Source organism: Dama dama, chromosome 1 (assembly GCF_033118175.1).
Source record: "Dama dama isolate Ldn47 chromosome 1, ASM3311817v1, whole genome shotgun sequence".
NCBI lineage: Eukaryota > Metazoa > Chordata > Mammalia > Artiodactyla > Cervidae > Dama > Dama dama.
The window spans coordinates 23,467,298-23,490,111 of NC_083681.1; the positions used below are offsets into that span (position 1 = coordinate 23,467,298).

General features: G+C 36.0%; 1 protein-coding gene across 4 annotated transcripts in view; it reads right to left on the minus strand.

Moving 5' to 3' along the window:
* Positions 1-209: 209 nt before the first annotated feature.
* IL18 (interleukin 18) overlaps positions 210-22,814 on the minus strand; it is a 28,611-nt gene continuing 6,006 nt past the window's right edge. The window contains exons 2-7 of one of the 4 annotated variants that reach the window (XM_061144772.1): positions 16,026-16,140; positions 12,603-12,689; positions 11,690-11,701; positions 7,726-7,860; positions 7,195-7,328; positions 210-4,596 (exon numbers count right to left, since the gene is read on the minus strand). In XM_061144772.1, coding sequence (XP_061000755.1) covers positions 4,375-4,596; positions 7,195-7,328; positions 7,726-7,860; positions 11,690-11,701; positions 12,603-12,689; positions 16,026-16,101 — 666 coding nt within the window. In that variant the 5' untranslated portion in view covers positions 16,102-16,140 and the 3' untranslated portion in view covers positions 210-4,374. The remainder of the gene's footprint in view (positions 4,597-7,194; positions 7,329-7,725; positions 7,861-11,689; positions 11,702-12,602; positions 12,690-16,025; positions 16,141-22,814) is intronic. The other 3 variants (XM_061144790.1, XM_061144781.1, XM_061144798.1) reach the window with 3 other exon arrangements.

A 22,814-nucleotide genomic window follows, 5' to 3' on the forward strand; every position in this document is an offset into this window, starting at 1 on the left:
TTAGTTTTTCAGCTTACATTTTTATAGAGAGGAAAATTAAGGACCTATGCCAAAATGTCAAAAATGGTTGTTTGAAGATGGAAGCAATGGGCACTTGGAATTTTCTTCTTTCTGTTACACTGCATTTTCTAAAATTTCTGTAACAAATATGTCTTAATTTTATAGTAAGGAAAAAATAATAAAAGTTAACATAAAAATTCAATCAAATGGAATTTTTAAAACTAATTTTATTAAGGCATAATTTACATACCATAAATTCACCAAATTTAAGGATACAATTCAAGGATTTTTAGAAAGTTTATTAAGTTGTGCAACCACTACCACATCCAGTTTTAGAACATTTTCTTCTCCCCAGTATGATTTTTCATATCTGTTTACAGTTAATCCCCATTCCCACCCCAACTCTAGGCAAACATGAACCTACTTTTCTGTCATGACAGATTGGTCTTTTCTGGACATTGTATATAAATAGAATATCATATAATATGAAATCTTCTGTATTTGACTTTTTTAACATAATATTTTAAAAGTTCATTCATGTTGTAGTATTTATCTGTATTTTACACTTTTTTATTAGTATTGATATTTCAATATGGCCCTAGCAAATTTTATTTATCTCTTTACTAGTTGAGGAACATTTGGGCTCTTTCCACTTTTTGCCTGTTATGAATAATGCTGCTGTGAACATTAATGTATAACTCTTTGTGGAAACTTATGTTTTATTTTCTTGAGTAGATATGTAACAGTGAATTTCTGACCCATATGAAAAAATTATATTTAAACTTATAAGAAATTGCAAAATTGTTTTCCAAAGTGATTCTACTACTCCACATTTCTGTCAGCAGTGTATGAGAATTTCTGTTTCTTCATATTTTTTGTCAACACTTGTTATTGTCTTTTTATTTATTTATTTTTTACTAACTTAAGTATTTTGTTGTTCAAAAAAAAAAAAAGTATTTTGTTGTTCAGTCACTCAGTCGTATCTGACACTTCGCTACCCATGGACTGCAGCACGCCAGGCTTCCATTAAATACAGTTAATTTAAAATGCTTTATTAGCTTCAACTGGGCATATACCCAGAGAAAACCATAGTTCAAAAAGACACATGTACCTCAATGCTTATTGCAGCACTATTTACGATAGCCAGGACACACTATTGTAACAACCTAGAATATTGTTATTACACAAGACAACTCAAATGTCCATTAACAGAGTAATGGATAAAGAAGATGGGGTACATATATACAATGGAATATTACTTAGACATAAAAAGGAGCGAAATAGGGTCATTTGTAGAGAAACCTAGAGACTGTGATGCAGAGTGAAGTAAATCAGAAATAGAACACAAATATCATATATTAATGCATATATGTGAAATCTGAAAAAATTGGTAGAGGTGATCTTATTTACAAAACAGAAATAGAGACACAGACATAGAGAACAAATAAGTATATGGATGCCAAGGGGGGAAGAGGGAGTGAAATGAATTGGGAGATTGGGATTGACATATATATGTTATTGATACTATGTATAAAATAGATAACCAATGAGAACCTACTGTAGAGCATAGGGAACTCTACTCAATGCTCTGTGGTGACTTAAATGGGCAGGAAATCCAAAAAAAAAGGATATATGTGTACCTCAGCTGACTCACTTTGCTGTGCAGTAGAAACTGACACATATTGTAAGGCAATTATTCTCTAATCAAAGTTTAAAAGCTAAAAAAAAATACTTTTCAGAGCCCCCCAATATATTAATTTTACATGTACAGCATAGTAATTCAGTATTTTTATAGCTTATACTCTATTAAAAGTTATTATGAGATAATGGCTCTAATTCTCTGTTCTATGTAATATTAATATGTCCTTGTTTCTTATCTATTTTATACATAGTGCTTTATATCTCAGCCCCATACCCCTAATTTGCTCCTCCTTTTTCTGTTGTTTTGATCATAGCCATTCTGGTGGATGTGAAGTGGTATTTTATTGGGTCTTAATTTGCATTTTCCTGATAAGAAATACACCTTCCCTGGTGGCTAATAATGTTAGGCATCATTTCATGTGCTCATTAGTCATTTGCACATCTTTGGAGAAATTTCTATTTAAATCTTATGCCCATTTAAAGAATTGGATTGTCTTTTTATTGAGTTGAATATTTCTTTGTATTTTCTGGATACAAATTTTTTTGCCATACATACAAGTGATTTACAAATATTTCCTCTGTGGCTTGCCTTTTTACTTTCTTAATGACATCTTTCAAATAAAAATTTTTTGAAAAAATTTAAAATTTGGAATAATAAAGAGTCATAGACCTTACAAAGATATTATCTAGAGAGGTCCCCTGTACCATTCATCCAGCTGAACTCCCAAATTTTGAATTTTGATAAAGTTCAATTTATGAAATTTTTTCTTTTACAGATCATGCTTCTTGGGTTGTGTCTAAAAAAAACCTTTGCCTAACTCAAAGTTCTTGACATTTTCTCCTGTTTTATTCTAAAAGTTTTACAACTTCAGTTCTTACATTAAAGTCTCTGATTTTGAATCAATTTCTGAATATAATGTAAAGGGTATAGCTAATCTCTTTGTTCATTTTGCATGTGGATATTCTGTTGTTCCAGCATCATCTGTTGAAAACTCTTCTTTTCTATCAATCAAATTGCTTTTGTCGAAAATTAATTGGCCATAAATATAAGGGTTTATTTCTGGACCCTCAAATTTGTTCCATTGATCTATATGTTTACCCTTGTGTCAGTACCAACCTATTCTGATTACTGCAGCTCATATTAAGTTTTAAGATTAGGAAATGAAAGTTATCCAACTTTTTTCTTTTTCAAAACATTTTGACTATTCCATGCTTTTGGATTTCCTGCTTCCCAGGTGGCTCAGTGGGTAAAGAATATGCCTGCAATACAGGAGACACAGGTTTGATCTCTGAGTTGGGAAAATCTCCTGGAGGAGGAGAAGGCAACCCACTCCAGTATTCTTGCCTGGAGACTCCCATGGACAGAGGGTTCTGGGAGGCTAGTCCATAGGGTCACAGTCAGACACAACTGAAGTGACTTAGCACAGAGCATACATATACATTTTAGGCACAGGTTGTCAACTTCTGCAAAAAAAACCTGCTGGAATTTTGGTGGAGATTGAGTTGAATCTAATGAACAATTTGGGGGAGAACTGCCATCTTAACAACATTGAGTCTTCCAAACAGTGAATGTGAAGTGTTTCGTCTCTCCATTTAGAATGTATTTAATTTTTCTCAGCACTGTTTTGAAATTTTCAATGTTTAAAACTTGTACTTCTTTTGCCAACTTTATTTATATGTTATATTCTTTGTAATATCACTGTAAATGGAACTGCTTTCTTATTTTTGTATTCAGATTGTTCATTCTCATATATAAAAATACAATTCATTTTTGCATACTAATCTTGTATTCTGTGACATCACTGAACTTATTTATTAATTTTAATAGGGGTTTGTGTAAACACATGGGTGTATATTCCTTAGGATCTTCTGCATTTAGAATCATGATGTCTGCAAATAAGGACAGTTTTCCTTCTTCCTTTCTAATCTGGATAGGTTTTATTTCTTTTTCTTGTAATTTTATTGGCTTGAACCTCTAGCATGATGTTAAACAGAATTTGCAACAGCAGAAATTCTTGAATTTTTTTTTTAACCATTAAGGTATGATATTAGCATTAGCTTTTCATAGATGCCATTTATCACACTGAGGAGGTTCCCTTCTCTTTCAAGTTTGTTGAGAACTTTTTACTATGAATTAGATTTTATAAGTGCTTTCCCTGCATTTATTCAGATGATTGTGGGTTTTTATCCTTTATCCTATTAATATGGTATATTACTTGATTTTAAAATATTAAACCATCTTTGCATTCCTGGATTGAATGGTACTTCATCAGATTGCATAATCCTTTTTATGTGTTGCCAGGTTCAGGATCAATCTGACTTAAAGATATCCTGACTTTGAAAGAAATGCAAAAATTAGTCAAGTGAAATGGTTTCTTTATAAAACCTTTAAGGTTTTAATCACTTATTGAAAACTAGAAAATTCAAGTATCAGTTTTATTCATCATTAGGACCAATAACCCCAAAGTTTCAAAACATTTCTATTGAATATAATATATTTTCCAATTAACACTGTACAATGTGTTTTCAAACTATGCATTCTTTTTACACTATACAGATATTTTATTCACCTAGACAAGAGGAAGTCAATTTAATTTTTCAAAAGCTTATTACTAATTTTTCAGTGACATCTTTGAGAGCATTATTCATTTTATCATTATCATTACAGGTTCAAACTTATAATCTTTTTGAAGGATAAAAACTCAGACAGTTCAAACTATGCCATTTTAATATCTAGTTCTGGTTTTGAACAGTGAACATTACAGATTTATCTCCATTATCATCTTGTTTTTTCAAAATGAGTTTGAAAAGGTCATTCTCTTTTTCACAAGCTAGAAAGTATCCTCTGTACAATGAAGACTCAAATTGTATCTTGTCATCATGTCCTGGAACACTTCTCTGAAAGAATATGATGTCATTTCCTTCATTATCAATGTTATCAGGAGGATTCATTTCCTATAAAGAAAAAAATTGCTTAATTTTTTTAGGACATGACCGATTTGAATATGTGCAGTTTATTTTGAAATATTGCACAGAACTAAAGAAGTTTATAGTCTCAAGAATAAAGAAAAAAAATCTCTGAAAGTAGGAATACTGATCTCCTCTCCCTCTTAATCTCTAATCTTCCATTCTTCTTGACCATTTTGGCTTTCCCCACTATGTCGTGCACATTTAGGTCCAGGCCTCTGTTTTTCCCGATATATCCATCAGATGATTTCCTTCTCTCCTTTCCCATTCAGTAGAGTCCATTATCTGCTCAAGATCAAGTAGAGTTCCAGCAAAGACCACAGCCTTTTTAGGTTAATATCAGTTCCTGTCTTCTTCAACCATTCACAACTGTAGACACTGATGATCTTCAGCCATAAGCCTAGGGTAGCTCCAGTTTGTGAACCAACTGTGAGAGAGACAGGAAGGAGCAGGAATCCCAGCTGCTTCCTTCAGTGGAGCCAAGAACCGAAACCAGCTATAAATAGACCTGTTACTTGTTCCAGGGCTTGGTCAGCAACTTTTGGTGCTTCCCTGCCAAGCATTTCATTTCCATAGTAGTCCTGAATTTCTGTCCGGAAAGTAGTCTGTCTCTTGGCTGGACCCTGCCCTGGGAGGTCAGGTGCAGATTCCTTCGTCTCAGTGACAGAATGGGGTTTTCCAAAAAATGGCTAGATCCCTTGAAACTATAACCCTGCTGGTCGCCTAACTGACGCTACTGCCTATGCTCTTCCCATTAGCGCATCATGCCTACTTTTCAGGATGGACTAGAAAATGTGAGGACCTCTTCAGGTTCTTTCCATGTTAATCCCAGAACTAGCAGAATATTTGAACTTTATTTTCACCCTCTGGTAGCAAAGATCTTCATGATCCTAACCAAGGACTGACAAAGAGACCTCCAGACCCAAAAGAGCATCCCAGTATCCTCCGTAGATGCCTGAAAGGACCTGGATTTTCCCCCCAAACTTCTCAACTGGAATTTATAAAGCCATAACTCTTGACCTTTGTCCTTTATCAAGAAGTGTGAATCTGATTTGATGACACTATAAACTAGTTCTCCCATTCTACTATTTCCCAAGCATTATTTTCATCTTCCTGACACTGTCCCCAATCTCTCAGTAAGAGTCTACTTATATGTGAAAGTGAAGAGTTAGTTGCTCAGTCATGTCCAACTCTTTGTGACCCCATGAACTGTAGCCCACCAGGCTCCTCTGTCCATGGGACTTCCCAGGCAAGAATACTAGAGTGGGTAGCCATTCCCTTCTCCAGGGAATCTTCCCAACCCAGGGACTGAACCTGGGACTCCTGCATTCCAGGCAGATTCTTGACTATCTGAGCCACCAAGGAAGCCCCCGCTTACATACAGATCAGGCTTTTCCCAGTTTCTGATCCTATCTCGCGGCTGAATTAGTTTTCCTCTATCCCACATGGCTTGAGCTTGGCCATCTCCCTCCTTCCCTTCTGATTTTGTGGCTAAGTAACAACATGCTTAATCCTCTCCACCCTGCCTGTCCACCTCCAGGCCTCTAAAGCCATTACAGTAACTGAGCTTCCTGACTGTCAGATCAGAGAACAAGGATTCCAAATTGTCACTTGAAGGGGTGGTACTTTGCTTGGAAGGGAATGGCTAAGGGTTTTTCTTTTCTTTTTTTTTGGAAGCTCTATTTGTTACAGATGCACTGATCTTACTTGGATTATATTTTAGTGTGGCTTTTCCCTCTGTCCCAAGTTGCTCCTTTGCATGTCTGTGAAGGTCTTACTCTAACTTTCAGTGCAAACTGGGTGATCTTTATTGTAGTTCTTTATTGGCAAATCTCCACTCAGAAAGTCTTCATGACATGAGATTCACTTTTGAAATACTGCCAATATGTGAGCATCCCCTGGCTGCTCTCATTGGGAGGAAAGTTTTCTGAGTTAACCCATATCTATAGTTGGTTGTTTATCTAATAATAATGGAAAAAATAGAGAAAAATAATGATGGAGAATAGAGAAACAAGCAGTGGCCAAAAAGAATTTACATCTGGCTTTGAGATACATCATACCATTGCTTTACAACTGATCCTATTAATTTTGTTCACTTAGATTAACATTGAAAATAACATATATCAACTGAATGTTATGTTGCAAGGTTGTAGCAAGACTTAGGCTAAGAAGCAGGAACAAAATGATTAGGGGTTAAAATATTATCATCATAATTTACACAGTAGAGGGTTTACAGAAGAACTATTAACTTCATTCCTTATAGCAGGACTTACTCTGGAAAGCCACATGCAGTTCTTAAAATAAAATAATTCATAAATTATTCTGTGTTATTGTTTATCTATAGGTTGATTATTCAGAAGACCTGGATTATGAAACAAGTGTTGAAAACCCTCTCTCTCTATGGCAAGATCCAAAAAACCATGATGTTATTACAGTAGATTAAAGAGTTTAACAATTTTCAGTAACTATGTTAATGGTTCTCTACTTCTTGCTATTCTTGTCCAGACAAAAGGTTGGACTGGGGATATTTAGGTTTTCTAATTTTGCACATAAATATGACTAAAACAAATTAAGGCTCAGTCTTACCTTAAAGGAAAGAATTTTGTTCTCACAGGAGAGAGTAGACATTTTCTTACACTGCACAGAGATGGTTACAGCCAGACCTCTAGTGAGGCTGTCTTTGTACATATATATGATAAATACGGTCTGGGGTGCATTATCTGAAACAAACATTAATAAATGAGAACATTAGTTGGAAGAATTTTTTTTTTTTTTTAATCTTGAGTTTTGAAAATGTTATCAGCAATTTCAGCTATCACCAGCAGGTATTAAGGATCCAACTCAATGGAGATCACATAGAGTTAATGTTGTTACAATGAAGGGATTAATGATCCAAGGATAAGTTCAAACAGCATGACCCCTAGCACTATCTTTATTGCATCATTTTTTCAGCCCAACTAAAAAATATGGATTCCCTATAAAGTTTCTTGTCAGTGAAATTCCACCACTATGACTGTTCATGTAAGCTACTGTCTATCACAGAAAATGTAAGCAGTTAAATGGAATAAGAAGAAGTAGCTTGTTATTTCCATATTTACAAATGTATATTAACAATACCTGAACAGTCAGAATCAGGCATATCCTCAAAGACAGGTTGATTTCCCTGGTTAATGAAGAGAACTTGGTCGTTCAAATTTCGTATGATTGAGAGCTTAGGTTCAAGCTTGCCAAAGTAATCTGATTCCAGGTCTTCTAAAATGCACATGAAATCTCATTAAAAAAATATTTTTTCCAAATTTACAAATAGGCATACTACACATTCCATTTTCAATAACAATCACAATTTTCTTGTTATCACTCAGAACCACTCTATTTTTTAAATCTTCAAATATCCTGCTTTTGACCACAATCTCCTATCTTTTTAGTCTCAATACTTTTCTTTCACTTTATCTAGTTTTTCTGATTCTTGATTTTCATCCTGTCTTCCCTTCCTTCTCTATGCAGCCTGGACTTCATGATTCATCATTTATACCCTTTTGCCACTGTCTTAAATCCCAAACTCATTTGTCTTTCCACTGCAGAACTCGAAACCTGGCTGCTGAATGCACTGCTGGTAACCAGTCATACAAATGTACAAATTGGTGCTCTACCAAACCTTCTTTTCCAGTTCAGTATTCTCTTCCAAAAGCCACAGCTTATTCATTCTCCTCAGGATCTCTACACTATCATCTCTGCTTCACTTTCAGCAAATGATTTCCTGCTACTTCACTTACAAACTTAACAATGGCATCACCTCTTACTTCCTCTACCCTTCTCATCCCAAGGGAAATGTGAAAAGGGGGCCTCTTCTGGTATCTAAGGCTAAACTCATCTGTGTGTAACATGTACTTTCAACGAGTCAGTCATTCCCTCTCTTCCATCAACTCAGCAATTTTACTTCCTGGATTTTATCCTGAGGAGATAGCAGACAAATGTGTAAATATTTCTCTACAAGAATGTTTATGGGATGACATTAATAATAAAAACAAACTGGACACAACTTAAATGTTCATCAGCTGGGAATTGATTAAATAGATTTTGATATTTCCTTACTATGAATTATCATGAATTTAGTATAATTATGATTTAAAATAATTATTAATTGCCATGGAAAGATGTACATGTATGTTAAACTAGAAAAAGAAGATTAAGTATGGTATTTTATTAATATATATGTATAAAACATCAAAATAATAGCAATGAATATTTTGGGGTTATTTTCAGGTTTTAATTTTTCTTCATTTTCTTATCTTCATTGCCTGAATTATTTATAATTAACAAATTATTTTTATAATCAGAACAACATAAAGCTCTTCATTTTGAGATTTAAAGCACCTCCATCAACAGAATCTACTCTAAAGCCTGTCTTGTTTCTTTCCTCCTTGTAGTAGCTGAGCTTCTGGTAAGAATTGTATGCATCATTTCCTTACTTTCCATTCACAATTCTACTCATTGCAAGCTTCTACTCACTGGCTCTATTTTTCCATCAAATTGCTTTCACCAAGATGACCAAATTCCCTGTTGCTAATTATAACAGATGCCTTCTGGCCCTTGATTTTCAAGGCTGCAAAATTCAACACAGTGCCTATTATCTCCATCTTGAAATGCTCTCCTGGGGTTGTGGCATTCTCTGATTTTCTTCTTCCTCTTTGCTTACTCTGCTCTGTTCTTTATTAGCTTCTCTTTCTACCGAATCCTTTAAATACAGGCATTCCTCAGAGTTTAGTCCTTGACTTTTACTTTCTCACGCTACACATTTCCTCCAATTTGTCAGTTACTCTTATAGCTCCAGATGACATTTCTATATATGTCACTCACATGTGCAGCCCAAATTTTTATCCTGAGTTTAGAACCACATGTCTAAAAATCTACTGGACATCTCCACTAGGAAGTCATACAGATAAGATCATCAATCACCATCACTAAATCCATCATCTATCTTCCTCTTTGCCTCTCAAATCTCTCCACCTTGCTCTTCCTCCTGTGTTTCCTATTTTGCTGAATAATACAAATTGCCTATGTGAAAAAACATAGGCATAATCTTTTCTTTCTTTCCATCCCCTTTAAAATCCATGTCCTATTGCTTTTTCCAAGTTTTTTTTTTAATCCATTCACAGCTCTTCAATGGCACCCCACTGTGCCTATCTTAATTCATGTCACCATCATTTCTTAAAGGGACTACAATAATAGCCTCTTAATTGGCATCCCCTTTTATTGTCCACACGGCAATTCTTTATACTGAAGCTAGAAGGAATTAAAATTCAATCTTAACTAAAGTTAACATTCAGAGAGATGATCATGTTATCTTTCAATTTTAATGAATGACATGGTCACCTTGAATAAAGTTTATATTTTCCATACTTTCCTTGCAGTTTGTGCTATGTGACTAAATTTGAGTCAATGGAATATGAGTGGACTTAATGTTTACAACTTCTAAATAGAGCCTTTCTTTGAAAAGAGTGGACCTGTCTTCCTCTTATTTTGAAGACTTTCTTGCTAGCTGGGATATAGATTCAGAAAGTGTGATGAAGATTTTCAAGTATGTAGATGAGTTCAACAACTAGGGGATGATGGAAGAGAAAAAGAAAAACTTTAGATTCCAATATCATCAGGCTGCATCCAGCCATAATAATACTGAACTGCTGCCTACTTGGATTTATATTCAAGAGAAGTATTTTTTTAAAATCTTATCCAGTTACTATATTTTGGGATCTCTTTGTTACAGAAAACTAATCTGTATCCTACATCATACATGTTGTGCTTAATGAATCCCCAAAACCCAAACATAAAGTTGAGGTTCCATATATCAGAATGAGAGAAACTATGGATCTTCATCCTATTTTTCATTCCTCTCTCATTATTTTCCTACTGCCGCTCTATTCCCATTCTGAATAACTCGAGTCCTTATACATGCCATGCTTTCCTTTACATCTTTTGCATGTGTTCATCTCTCTGCCCAGAATACCTTCTCTTGGCTAACCCCTATTGACCTTCTCTTGGCTAACCCTTATTGGCTTTTCAATTCTGTCCTCCTTTATAATGCCCTCCCAGAATCTACTAGGCTAAGTTAGGTGCCCTTCTATGTGCTCCCATAGCATCCCGTGCCTTTGTAACACTCCACGTTCCAATTGCCTTCCTAATGTGCCTGCTTCTCCCATTAGAACTGTGTTTTGCTTACCATTGTATCGGAGTGCCTAACATAGTGCCAGAGATACAGATGTCAGTACTTACTGAACCAAGTAAATAGGTGTACAGCAATCTTTCAGAAATATGAGGAGCTATATGACAATAGTATCTCAATAAATCTGGAGAAAGATATCTGAACGAATAGAATTTTTCAGAAGTTACTGTTTTCTACTTTTCGTCTAGTAGGGATCACATTAAGAATGGGGAAAGTGCTACTTTTAAGGAAAAGTATGAGAAACTAGTGACCTTCAATAATCTGGGGGTCTGTTAGAGATCATAGGCGTTATATGGGTATGAGCCTCTCTGAATGCCAGAGCGACAAGGGTTGGGTACATTCACTTCTTAGGAAGACTTCCTGACTCACCCTCACTGGTCTGTTCGCTCTACCCTCCCCCTTCCCCTCTACTTCCAGAATCCCCTGCACCCTGGGAGCCTGCCAGGCTTCTTTCCAGACCATTCTGAAGGGGAGGGTTGAAGAAGGAAGATGTTCCTGATTTTGGACAACAATTCTCATCCTTCAGTACCCTGTTCCTATGTACTCCAGAGAACCCATGACTTTCTGCTAACCTCAGGATGTGTGTAACAGGCAAGGTCTATTTTGGAGATTCTAATAGCTGAGAATTTCCTAAGCTGGGAGAAACATATTTTGTTGGAAATTCTTTTTTGTATCCCTTATAGTTATCTTTATTCCAAGGCAGTGCTAGTGAGTCCACATTCCTTTGAGGGAATATTAGCTTCTCAAATACACTGGTATCAGTTCCTATCAGCTGAGAATGGTATTATGGATGTGTCTGTGGGATGTTTACTCAAGTAGCTATTTATTTTGCAAAGAAAGAGAAATAAAGTTATACTTTACCATCATTTTCAGCTAAAGGGGGGAAAAAAAGAAACAAAATATGTTAATTCTATATTTCAACTCAGAATGTCCTCTCACAAACCCTTTTATTACTCTTTTCTGCCCCTCTGTATTCTTTAACCCATATCTTACTGCTGATGGCCTTTGCTGGTCTCCATAAAAATATATAATCATCCAAAAGGTCCCATAAAATGAAGCTAATTAGACTTGGTATGTTCTCAGGTATGGTAGGTATAAAACCTAAATCTAGGTTTCATAAATTTAAATTTGTAGCTAAGAAGAAATTTTATAAAGTGATAGATTTTAATCTTAAATTTATTGCTTCAATGTAAAGTCACCGAAGAAACTTTCTATGAAGCTTTCAAGTGAAGCCAAACTGCCCAAGGAAGATTAATCATAAGAATCTGTTTTTATTTGTCAAACATATTTACATAAAATAACTCACAGAACTCTAGATTTAAGATACATATCTCTTATGTAATTTGCCCATTTGCTTTGGGAAATTGTATTGCCCAAATGTATCCAATTTTGTGGGATTTTCATGACATGCACCTGCAGCCACCTTCTGGGTGGGCTGCTATGAACTAAATGCCAGGACAGGTGGCAGGACAAAGTACTGGGACCTTGGACATACTACGACTAATTTCTAGAGACCCAATGTTTTTTTCCAGAGAAGTGTGTGTATTACAATGGAATTTGGTAACAAAAAACAAGTCACTTAATAGTTTGCCTATAACATCTTTTCTAGTTGAATGGTTGTTGTTCAGTTGCTCAGTTGTGTCTGACTCTTTGTAACTCCATGGACTGCAGCACACCAGGCTTCCCTGTCCTTCACCATCTCCTGGAGCTTGCTCAAACTCTAGTGGAATACATGTATCTAAACCCTGTATTTGGCCCACTGTTTTGAACTTACCTACAAAATAAAGTGTATTGTTAATAAATTTCATTTCCACAAAGCTGATGCAATCGTCTTCTACTGGTTCTGCAGCCATCTTTATGCCTAATGAAAGCAAACAGTCATCTGTTAAAAGGTAGTGATTGTTCCTTTTACACAAAAGGAATCTTTTACTGCTTACTGCCTTGTTTTACCTCCAATTTCAGAAGTCCAGCATGTTGATGAACACTCTGGACATTTAATAAATGCCAGGAGTCTTCAGTTTATGAATGCCTGTGTTCAAATGCTCTCTTGCAAACCATTAGCTATTTGAAACCTAGATAATGGAAGTATATTCTCTTTAAACAGTGTTATAAAGGGAGGATAAGTAGTCCATTATTGAATTGATTTACTATTCCAGTATTTTGTTGGAAATAAACATATATTATCAGTATAAACCTAGGATGCCAGAAACATTTCTAATCCTGTCCTTTCATTAGGGACTGGTTCCTTCTCCGCCTTACAACCAATGGGATCCTGTGAGTGAAAGATTGAAGACTGTGACTTCACTGTCAAAGTGCTAAAGGTGAGGCAATGCTAAAAATGGTGTTTCTGCCTGGGAGTGGGGGTGGGGTAGAAGGAGGCTGAAGGGCTCTGCATTTGATAGCTCCCTCTCTGAACCAGAGGAGCTTTTGATCGGAGTCTGGACTGGACTATGTTATGCTTTTAGCACAAGTAATACATAAATACAATCTTTCTGTTAAAAAAAAAATCAAATAATACAGAATTTGAAAATGCTAAGAATTTTTTTGCTTTTTCCCTCTGTTCCACTCCACCCAACCTCACTCCAAAATGGTGTGTATCCTTCCAGACCTTTGTTTATGGAGCAAGGGTTCTAAATCTGGGAAATCTGTGAACTTGGATAGGGGGAAAAAAACCTCACAAATATTTTCACCAACTTCTAACTAAAATTTAACAATTCCTTCCATTATGCTGCAGGAAACAAACCATAGTATTATTCACAGTATCTGTGACTATCATAAATAGACATACATATTTTCTACTGTATTATAATTATTGCAGAGATCTTGAAATATGGCTCATTACTACTTTGAAACATATGGAAGTTATTGTTTTCAACATGACATCTTGTATTTAATGTGTTAATAAAGACTCACATATAAACCTATTAAAATTTGTTAAAAATTTTTTGGTAACTCTTTAATTATGAAAGATTTCCTTTCTAATCCTAAGGATTTAATTTTATGCATATAAAAACATGATTCTGAAAAGGACTCCACAGACTCATCAGACTGGCCATGGAGGGGGGCAGTCCATGTCACAGAAATGATTAAGAAATTCTACTAGACTTCAGAGGTCCATGGCTCCCTGAGGACAGTTATGGTTGGTCCTCCAAGGAAGATGGTTAGGACAAAGCTGTCAATTAGTTTATATGCCTATACTTAGAGGTTGAGAAATGACTCAAATTTTTTCTAGCACAGTTTGCTAGAGGCAAACATATATAGAGGAAGGAGGAAATTAAAACCCAGTTGAAAACAATTTACTCATTTTAAGCTAATATAAACTAATTGTTACCTGGTGGCTACTTTTGTTACTTTTTATTATGGAAAATTTGTACACATTGTGAAATGATCACCACAGTAAATTCAGTAACAATCTGTTACTGCACAGTTGCAAAAATTCTTAAAAAAAATTCTTTTTCTTATGATAAGAATTTCTAAGATAATTTATTAGTAACTTTTGAATTTGTAATAAAATATTATTGACTATAGTGTACATGCTGTACTTTACATCCTATAACTTATTTATAACTTGAAGTTTGCACCTCTTGATCCCCTTCATTCATTTTGCCTGCCCCTTCCCCCTCCCCTCTGTTGACCACTAATCTGTTCTCTCTGAGCTTTATTTTGTTTCATTTTTTTTCGATTTCACATATAAGTGAAATTATACAGTATTTATCTCTCTGTTGGATTTATTTCACTGCTAAGTGAAATAAATGAGTGTTATGCTATAACACTATTGGATCCATTCATGTTGTTGCAAGATTTCATTATTTTAATGACTAGTATTCCATTATATACACCACATCTTCTTTATCCATTCATCCATTGATGGATAATTATGTTGTTTCCTATTCAGTTCAGTTCAGTCGCTCAGTCATATCCAACACTTTGTGACCCCATGGACAGGAGCACACCAGGCTTCCTCCTCGAGCTTGTTCAAACTCATGTCCATTGAGTCGGTGATGCCATCGAACCATCTTATCCTCTGTCGTCCCCTTCTCCTCTGGCCTTAAATGTTTCCTAGTATCAGGGTCTTTTCCAATGAGTCAGTTCTTCACATCAGTTGGCCAAAGTATTGGAGCTTCAGTTTCAGGATCGGTCTTTCCAATGAGTATTCAGGACTGATCTCCTTTAGCATGGACTGGTTAGATCTCCTTGCAGTCCAAGGGACTCTCAAGAGTCTTCTCCAACACCACAGTTCAAAAGCATCAATTCTTCGGCACTCAGCTTTCTGTATGGTCCAACTCTCACATCCATACATGACTACTGGAAAAACCATAGCTTTGACTAGACAGACCTTCATCGGCAAAGTAGTGTCTCTGCTTTTTAATACGCTAAGTTGGTCATAGCTTTTCTTCCAAGGAGCAAGCATCTTTGAATTTCATGGCTGTAGTCACCATCTGCAGTGATTTTGGAGCCCAAGAAAATAAAGTCCTCACTGTTTCCATTGTTTCCCCATCTATTTGCCACGAAGTGATGGGACTGGATGCCATGATCTTTGTTTTCTGAATGTTGAGTTTGAAGCCAGCTTTTTCACTCTCCACTTTCACTTTCATCAAGAGGCTCTTTTGTTCCTCTTCGCTTTCTGCCATAAGGGTGGTGTCATCTGCATATCTGAGGTTATTGATATTTCTCCCGGCAATCTTGATTCCAGCTTGTGCTGCCTCCAGCCCAGCATTTCTCATGAAATACTCTGCATATAAGTTAAATAAGCAGGCTTGATGTACTTCTTCCCCAATTTGGAACCAGTTCATTGTTCCAAGTCCGGTTGTAACTGTTGCTTCTTGACCTGCATACAGATTTCTCAGTAGGTAGGTAAGGCGGTCTGGTATTCCCATCTCTTGAAGAATTTTCCACAGTTTGTTGTGATCCACACAGTCAATGGCTTTAGCATAGTCAATGAAGCAGAAGTAGATTTTTCTCTCAAATTCTCTTGCTTTTTCTATGATCCAGTAGATGTTGGCAGTTTGATCTCTGTTTCCTCTGCCTTTTCTAAATCCAGCTTGAACATTTCTGGAAGTTCCTGGTTCACGTACTGTTGAAGCCTGCTTGGAGAATTTTGAGCATTACTTTGCTAGCATGTGAGATGAGTGCGATTGTGTGGTAGTTTGAACATTCTTTGGGATTGCCTTTCTTAGGGATTGGAATGAACACTGACCTTTTCCAGTCCTGTGGCCACTGCTGAGTTTTCCAAATTTGCTGGCATGTTGAGTGCAGCATTTTAACAGCATCATCTTTTAGGATTTTCCATATCTTGCCTATTATGAATAATCCTGCAATGAACATAGGTTTGAATATATCTCTTTGAATTAGTGTTTTTGTTTTCAACAGATACTCAGAAGTAGAATTGCTAGATCATATGATAATTATATTTTTAATTTTTTGCTTTCCATAGTGTCTGCAGAAATTTACATTTCTACCAGCAATGCATAGAGTTTCTTTTTCCACACATTTTTGTCAACACTTGCTATTTCTTATTCTTTTGATAATTTTAAGAGATATGTAGATGATAAATCATCTTTTTGATGATTAGTGATACTGAGCATCTTTTTATGTACCTGTTGGTCATTTGTATCTCTTGTTTGGAAAAATGTCTGTTTAGATCCTCTGACAATTTTTAAAGTCAGGTATTTTTGCTGTTGCTGTTAGGGTTGTGTGAGTTCTTTATACACTTTGACTATTAATCCCTTATTGGATATGATTTGCAAATATGTTCTCCCATTCAAATGTTGCCTTTTATTTTTGTTGATAGTTTTCTTCACTGTGCACAAGGTTTTTTGTTTGACATAGTCTCATTATTTGGAGTCAGAGCCAAATATATATATATATTGCCAGACTGATGTCAAGGAGTTGTCTGCTTATGTGTTCTTCTAGGAGTTTCGTGGTTTCTGGTCTTATATGTAAGTCTTTAATCCACTTTGAGTTAATCTTTCTGTAGAGTGTAAAACAGTGGGCCAGTTCAGTTCTTTTGCATGTGGCACCAGTTTTCCCAATACAATTTATTGAAGAGACTGTCCTTTTCCATTGTATATTCTTGCCTCCTTTTTCATAGATGACCTGGTCATACATGTGTGGGTTTATTTCAGGGCTCTCTGTCTTGTTCCATTAATCTATGTGCCTGTTTTGTGTGTGTGTGTGTGTGTGTGTGTGTGTGTGTGTGCGCGCTAATATCATACTGTTTTGACTACTATAGCTAGCAATGTATTAATAGTTTGAAATCAGGGAGTATAATGCCTCCAGCTTTGTTCTTCTTTCTCAAGATTGCTTCAGTTATTCAAAATCTTTTGTGGTTCCATACAAATTTTAGGATGCATTGTTCTATTTCTGTGAAAAATGCCATTGAAGTTTTTATTTTTTTAAATTTATTTATTTTTTCAGTGGGTTTTGTCATACATTGACATGAATCAGCCATAGATTTACACGTATTCCCCATCCCGATCCCCCCTCCCACCTCCCTCTCCACCCGATTCCTCTGTGTCTTCCCAGTGCACCAGGCTCGAGCACTTGTCTCATGCATCCCACCTGGGCTGGTGACCTGTTTCACCATAGATAATATACATGCTGTTCTTTCGAAACATCCCACCCTCACCTTCTCCCACAGAGTTCAAAAGTCTGTTCTGTACATCTGTGTCTCTTTTTCTGTTTTGCATATAGGGTTGTCGTTACCATCTTTCTAAATTCCATATATATGTGTTAGTATGCTGCCATTGAAGTTTTAATAGGGATTGCATTGAATCTGTATATTGCCTTGGGTAATACAGACATTTAAATCATATTAGTTCTTCCAATTCACGAGCATGGAATATCTTTTCATTTATTTGTGTCGCCTTCATTTCTTTCATCAGTGTCGTATAGTTTTCAGCATTATAGGTCTTTCACCTCTTTGACTAAGTTTATTCCTAGATATTTTATTCTTTTTGATGTAATTGCAAATGGGATTGTTTTCTTAATTTCTCTTTCTTGTTCTTTGTTGTTAGTGTATAATAAAGCAACAATGTTTGTATACTGATTCTGTACTCTGCAATTTTACTGTATTCATTTATTAGTTCTAACTTTTTTTGGGTTGAGTCTTAGGGTTTTCTATGTATAAAATCATGCTTTCTGCAAATAGTGACAGTTCTACTTCTTCCTTCCCAACTTGGACATCTTTCATTTCTTTTTCATGATGAATTACCCTAGCTAGGAGGGCCCATACTGTGTTGAATAAAACTGGCAATAGTGAGTATACTTATCTTGTTCCTGATCTTAAATAAAACAATTTCAGCTTTTTGCTGTTGAGTATGATGTTAGCTGTGGGCTTGTCAAATATGGCCTTTATTATGTTGAGGTGAGATCTCTCTATACTCACTTTGTTGAGGATTTTTTTGTGTGTGTGTGAAAGGGTGTTGAATTTTGTCAAATACTTTTCTGCATTTATTGAGATGATCATAAAATTTTTATCCTTTATTTTGTTAATCTAGTGTATCACATTGATTTGTGGAAGTGAACAATCCTTGCATCCCTGGAATAAATCCCACTTGATCATGGTATATGATCCTATTAATGTATTGTTGAATTTGGTTTGTTAATATTTTGTTAGAATTTCTGCATCTATACCCATGAAGGATATTAGTCCATAATTTTTTTCTGATTTCCTTGTCTGGTTTTGGTATCAAGGTAATGCTAGCCTTACAAAATGAGTTTGGAAGCATTCACTTCTCTTTAGTTTTTTGGAACACTTTCAAAAGGATTGATGTCAATCTTCTTTGAATGTTTGGTAGAATCCATTAGTGAACATTTCCATCCTAGACTTTTGTTTGCTGGGAGTTTTTTGATAGCTTATTCAGTCCAGTCTTCGAAAACTGAGTATTTCTAGAAATTATCCATTTCTTCTAGCTTGTCTGGTTAGTTGCTGCATAATTGTTTACATAAGTCTTTTATGATCCTTTATATTTCTTTGTATCAGTTGTAATTTCTGCTCCTTCACTTATGATCTTTTTTGTTTAAGTTCTTTGACTTTTTTTCTTGTTTCCTTAAGGTGTGTCAATTTCATTTATCTTTCCAAAGAACCAGATCCTAGTTTCATTGATCTTTTCTATTATCTGTTGGGCTTCCCAGGTGCCACAGTGGTGAAGAACCAGTCTGCCAGTGCAAGAGATGCAGGAGACACAGGTTCGATCGATCCCTGGGTCAGAAAGATCCTCTGGAGAAGGAAATGGCAACCCACTCTAGTATTCTTGCCTGGAAAATTCCATGGACAGAGGAGCCTGGCTGGTTACAGTCCATGGGGTTGCAAAGAGTTGGACATGACTGAGCACACATGCATGCAGTTGTCCTTTTAGTTTGTATTTCATTTATTTCTGCTCTGATTTTTTATTATTTCCTTCCTTCTGCTGACTTTGGGCTTAATTTGTTCTTTTTTAAGTTCTTTAATTGTAAAGTAGGATCATTTATTTGAGATTTTTCTTGTATCTTGAGGTAGGCCTGTATCACTATAAACTTCCCTCTTAGAACTCCTTTGGCTGTATCCCATGAGTTTTGGCATGTTAATTTTCCATTTTCACTTGTCTCAAGGTAATTTTTAAATTTCTCTTTTGATTTGTTCATTGACCCTTTGGTTGGTCATAGGATGTTTTTTAATCTGCACATATTTGTGATTTTTCCTTTTTTTAAATAGTTGATTTCTATTTTCAAACCATTGTGATGAGAAAAGATGCCTGACATGATTTTGATCTTAAATTCATGAAACTTATTTTGTGGCCTAACATACAATCTATCATGGAGAATGTTCCACATGCACTTGGGTGCACTTAAGAATAATGTGTATTCTGCTTCTTTTGGCTGGAATGTCCTGTATACATTCATTAAGTTTGAAATGAGTCTTGTAGGCAGCATATAGATGGTTCTTGGTATTTTTATCTATTCAGCTACTCTCTGTCTTTTGACTGAAGAATTTAGTCCCCTTACTTTAAAAAATAATTTATTTTAATTGGAGGATAATTACTTTACAATACTGTGATGGCTTTTGCCGTACATCAACATGAATCGATCATGGGTATACATGTGTACCCCCATCCTGAACCGCCTCTCCACCCTATCCCTCTGGGCTGTCCCAGAGCACTGGCTTTGGGTGCCCTGCTTCATGCATCGAACTTGCACTGGTCATCTATTCTACATATGGTAATCACATGTTTCAATGCTATTCTCTCAAACTATCTCACCTAGTCCCCTTACTTTTAAGATAATTATTGATCGCTATGTACTTATTGCCAATTTGTTAATAGTTTTCTGCTTGTCTGCCTGTTTTATCATTCCTTTTTGTTTCATCATTTGATAGCTTCTCTGTTGTTTGATGACTTTCTATAGTGTTATGCTTAGATCCCTTCCTCATTTTTTTGTATGTATCTACTACAGATTTTTGCCTGGTGGTTACCATGAGAGTGATATCTAAACAGCTTATATATAAAATATATATTTTAAGTTTATAAGAAGTTTGAATGTATTATAAAACTCTACATTTTCATTTCCACCTCAAATAGTTTATGTTTTGATGTCACACTTTAAATTTTTTACTTTCTGTATCCCTTAATTATTTTGTAGTTTTTAAAATTACCTTTGCTTTTTAATCTTTATACTAATTTTGTAAGTGATTAATCCACTAATTTTATTATATGTTTGCCTCTATAATGAAATTTTTACTTTTATCTGTTTCTTGTTTCTCATCAGTGCACTTTCTTTTCAGCTTAAGAAAGTCCCTTTAACATTTTTTGTAAGGCTGGTTTAGTGGAGACAAACTCCTTTAGCTTTTGTTTGTTTGAAAAGTTATTTATTTTTTTCCAGTTTTGAATGGTACACTTTCCAGGTAGAGTACTCTTAATTGGAAGTTTCTTCCTTTCCCCAGTTTGAATATATCATGCTACTCTTTTCTGGCCTGCAAACTTTCTACTGAGAAATCTGCTGATACTCTTATGGGGCTTATTTTGTATGTAATAAATTGTGTTTCCTTTTGTTGTTTTCAAGATTCTCTCTTTAACTTTTGATATTTCAATTATAATGTGTCTTGGTGTCTTTGGATTTTTCTTTTTTTGAAACTCCCTGGACTTCCTGGATCTGGGCGTCTGTTTCACTCCCCAGGTAAGGGAAGTTTTCAGCTATTATTTTTTCAATTAAGTTTTCTGCTCCCCTTTCTCTCTCTTCTCCTTTTGAGAACCCAGTAATGTCAATGCAATTCTGCTTGATACTTGTCCCACCGGTTCCTTAACTTCACTTTTTGAAATTTGTTTTCTATTTTGCTGCTCTGTTCGAGTGAGTTCCACTGCCTTGTGTTCCAGATGACGGATTCTTTCTTTGCTTCATCTCTTCTGCTGTTGAGTCCCTCTAGTGTATTTTTCAGTTTAGTTGTTGTCGTCTTCAGTCTGTGACTTCTGTATGGTACTTTCGTCTATATATTGTCTGTTGAGGTTCTTACTGAGTTCATCCATTCTTCTTCTGAGTTTGATGAGTATCTTTATGACCATTACTTTAAAACCTTTATCAGGTAAATTACTTATCTCCATTTCATCAAGATTTTCTTCTGGGGTTTTATCTTATTCATTCCTTTGGAACATATTCTTCTCATTCCTCATTTTGCTTGACTTTCTGTATTTGTTTTTATATATTAGGCAAAATATTTATTTTGTTATTTATTTGTTATCTCTCCTAGTCTTAAAGGCATGGCCTTGTGTAAAGATGAATCTTATTGTTTAACCTTGCGCTAGTTCTTGGTGGTCACTCAACCTTTGTGGTTGTATATGCAGCCTGATTTATTCTTGATAGGTCCCAAGTGTTGAGGGACCTGTGAGTATTTCAGAGAGAGAGGCCTCAGTGAGCACCTAGCTTCAGGCTGATTAGAAGCCAGACTCCCAGGCAGCAGTTTTTAAGGTATGTAAATATATATTGCCCTGTGGGACTGCAATTGTAAATTCTGCTAGCCTCCAGATCTGGCCATCTGAAGGTGTCCTTTTGACTACAGTTGGCAAAAATCAGGGCTATAGTAGTGTGTGTGTGAGATCGTTTCTCATAGGTGCTAGTGAAAAGCCAAAGAAGAGTGCAGAGATGGTTCCCCCATGGCTTTTAGATGAGATAAACCTGAAGTGTGCTCCTCAGCCTGAAGCTCCAGGACAAGTCATTAATCCTTTTTCAAGGGACAGTGGAGGTACATTTCAGTCTGCTGTCTGCAGTACCCTGAGGGTGGTAGTCTTCTGAGAACTCCCTGTTTGATTGTTTCAGATTCATGGTACCCAGAAATGCATTCCCTCCAACCACCAAAATTACGAGGTCTAGGAATACTCCCCCATGTGGGCTGTGTACACCTGCCTGGCCTTGGCAGGGCCAGGAGAGAAATATGGGGGTGCAGTGTGCCCAGTGGTATTAGCAGGTTATAGGGAGAGTGCCAGGATGGCACACATCTGTGCCAGTGCTAGCAAGATAGAAGGGAAATGCCAAAACAGCACCTGCCAGTGCCTTCATCCAGGTGGAGAGAGTACTAACCAGCTCCTGCACCTTCCTCAGATGCTTTGAGATTAGCAAATGACTCTTCTTTCACATTTGGTCTGGGTGCTTTTCAAACTGCTACTTTTGTGATGGGTCCTATGGTAAATAAATCTGTACACAAGCCCTTTAAAAACAGAATCTGTTTCCTACAGTCCTGTGGTTCTCCTGGATATAAACTCTACTGATTTTCAAAGCCAGATGTATTGGGGGCTTATCTTTTCAAGGACTGGGGTGCCTGATGTGGGACACTGATTTCTTGCTCCTCAGGAATAGCTCAGTCTCTATTGTGGGTTGTTGCACCATAAGTGGGGTTCTTGGTGAAACCATGTTTCTCCATCTCCTACCCATCTGGATGTGGCTCTTTTATCCTTTCTTGTGGAGGAGATTTCAGCTAGTTTTTAGGTCTTTTTCAGAGGGAATGGTTTATCTGTAACTG